The sequence below is a fragment of the Alligator sinensis genome, unplaced genomic scaffold, assembly GCF_000455745.1.
Source record: "Alligator sinensis unplaced genomic scaffold, ASM45574v1 scaffold680_1, whole genome shotgun sequence".
Classification (NCBI taxonomy): domain Eukaryota; kingdom Metazoa; phylum Chordata; order Crocodylia; family Alligatoridae; genus Alligator; species Alligator sinensis.
The window spans coordinates 320,104-322,125 of record NW_005842508.1 but is presented as its reverse complement, the minus strand read 5'-3'; the positions used below and the strand labels follow the sequence as shown (position 1 = coordinate 322,125).

The 2,022-nt window shown below is 50.2% G+C and overlaps 1 protein-coding gene across 13 annotated transcripts in view; it reads right to left on the bottom strand.

Annotated features, from left to right (window-relative positions):
- The window catches only part of MAP4K4 (mitogen-activated protein kinase kinase kinase kinase 4), a 201,303-nt gene that overhangs the window by 35,796 nt on the left and 163,485 nt on the right, over positions 1–2,022 (bottom strand). For all 13 annotated transcript variants that reach the window (XR_003095857.1, XM_014523594.1, XM_025213172.1 and 10 more), the window contains one exon: positions 1,546–1,758. Coding sequence is in view for 12 of the 13 variants with exons in the window: in XM_014523594.1 (XP_014379080.1) it covers positions 1,546–1,758 (213 nt within the window). In the remaining variant the exon portion in view is untranslated. The remainder of the gene's footprint in view (positions 1–1,545; positions 1,759–2,022) is intronic.

Here is a 2,022-nt window from a genome sequence, read left to right as displayed (position 1 = left end):
ACACTTCCTGCTTGATTGCCCCAAAGGGGTTTTTATTCTCCTTATAAATGTATTCATTTGGGCCAGATGTTGCCATATGCAGAGCACCCATATTATAGTGACAAATACTATCAAAATTTAAACAGAAAGAACTCCCACTGATTCCAATAAGATCTATGAACATAAAGCACCTGCTAGGATATCTATCAGTGGCATATACTGTCACAGAGGAAGACTTAATCTACTTTTGGACCACAGAATTTATTCTCGTGAAGGGAAAGAACCAATGGGATTGGTAAAAGCAGTGGAAGTAGGTGCTATAAGTCTATGCACCTTAGCTCACCAACCTAAATCTGTCCCCCACATCCTTGAGCACCTCTGAAAACAAAGACCACCAACTGTGTCAAGGAGCTTTCCTGAAATGTAAACGCTGCTTTTATGAAAGGAGTAGGAAGGAGGGGGGAAAAAAACATGTCTACATGGGAGTAGGAAAAACTACACTTTTGATTTAATTAACTTGAAACTATTTCCCATAGTTTCCCTCAGTGAGGATTCTTTCATCCTTTGTTATAAGCCTCTGAACAATAGTATATTGCCCCAAAAAAGGAAATGTAAGTCCTATTTTACAGTATTATTCAATGCCTAGTACTGATACTTCGGCTTACAAGTCCACTGAACACTTTTATAACATAACTAGCAAATTGCCCGTCAAGAATGATGGAAGGGGGTGGGGGGCAGGTTGGGACAGAGGCCTGCATTCAGCCCCTGGCCCCATCCCCCCTGCCTCGGACCGGGGCCAGAGCCATTCCCTGCCTCCCCCCCGCAACTTCAGGTCGAGGCCGGGGCCTGTGCCATTCACCCCCTCCCCTTTGGGTCGGGGCCTGGGCCATTCCCCGTCTTCCCCCTCTGCTTTGGGCCAGGGCAGGGACCTGGGACTGGGCTGTACCCCACTCCATTTCGGGCCAGAGCTGTTTCCCCCCGCCCCTTTGGGCCGGGGCCGGGCCCACTCCCTGCCTCCCTCTGCCGCTAGGGGCTAGGGCCAGGGCATGGGACTGGGCCGCTCCTCGCCTCACCCCACCACACCATTTCAGGCTGGGGCCAGGGCCTGCGACTGCAGCGGGGCGCAGCCACCAGTAACCACCCCCTCCCACTCCCCTCCTTCCACTGTTCCCTGCCACCTCCGCTGCCTGCCTGCTGTTGTTTTATTGCGGGGGGGCAGGGCCAGTGCATGTGCACTGGCCCCTGACTCCCAAGAAACAGACCCAAGAAGGGCCCCTGGCTCCAAGAGACTGGCCTCGCCCCCTCCCCCGCTCCATCCCCTCTGTTATGGAGGCGCCCCGGTCCCCGCCGTCCCCACTGTCATGACAGCACTCCGCCATCCGTCTGTCTGTGTAGAGCACTCTGACTGGCTGCCAAGACAACCAACCAGAGTGCAGATAAAGCGTTATGGAGAGAGACAGAAGACAGACAGACAGACAAAGGCTTTTATAATATTAGAATTATTACGATGTCGATCGCCAAGATGAGGGAAACGCAATGGGCTTAACATACAAGAGCAAGAATTACCTCACGTGCTCTTTCAGTAGGTTCATAATGGGCTTTTGGCTCAGGGGTATGATAGCTTTGTTTATTCCTTTCTTGCTGCTGCTGTTGTTGTTGCTGCTGCTGCTGCCGCCTATGATCATGTTGCAGCGACAGGAGATAGGCTTGCTCCTGCTGCAACTGACGCTGGAGTCTCTCTGCTTGTCGATGCTCCTCCATTTCTCGCCATCTGTATTCCTTTGGGAAAACATGTAAGGAATTCAAGTCGTGACACTGAACTTGCGGAGGATATTCCCCTAACCAGCCCATTTTTTTTCTTTTTTTGTTAAAAGTTTTGTCTTGATAACTAAGTTGGACCAAACAGGAAGCACATGCCGTTTAGGAACATTGCAAATGTATTGCTAACCTTGGAGAGCTACAGCAAAACCGAGTTCAATACAAAATGATTTAAACCGAATCCAATGTAAACTTCGATAAGCAAGGATTTGGAACAACACAAGG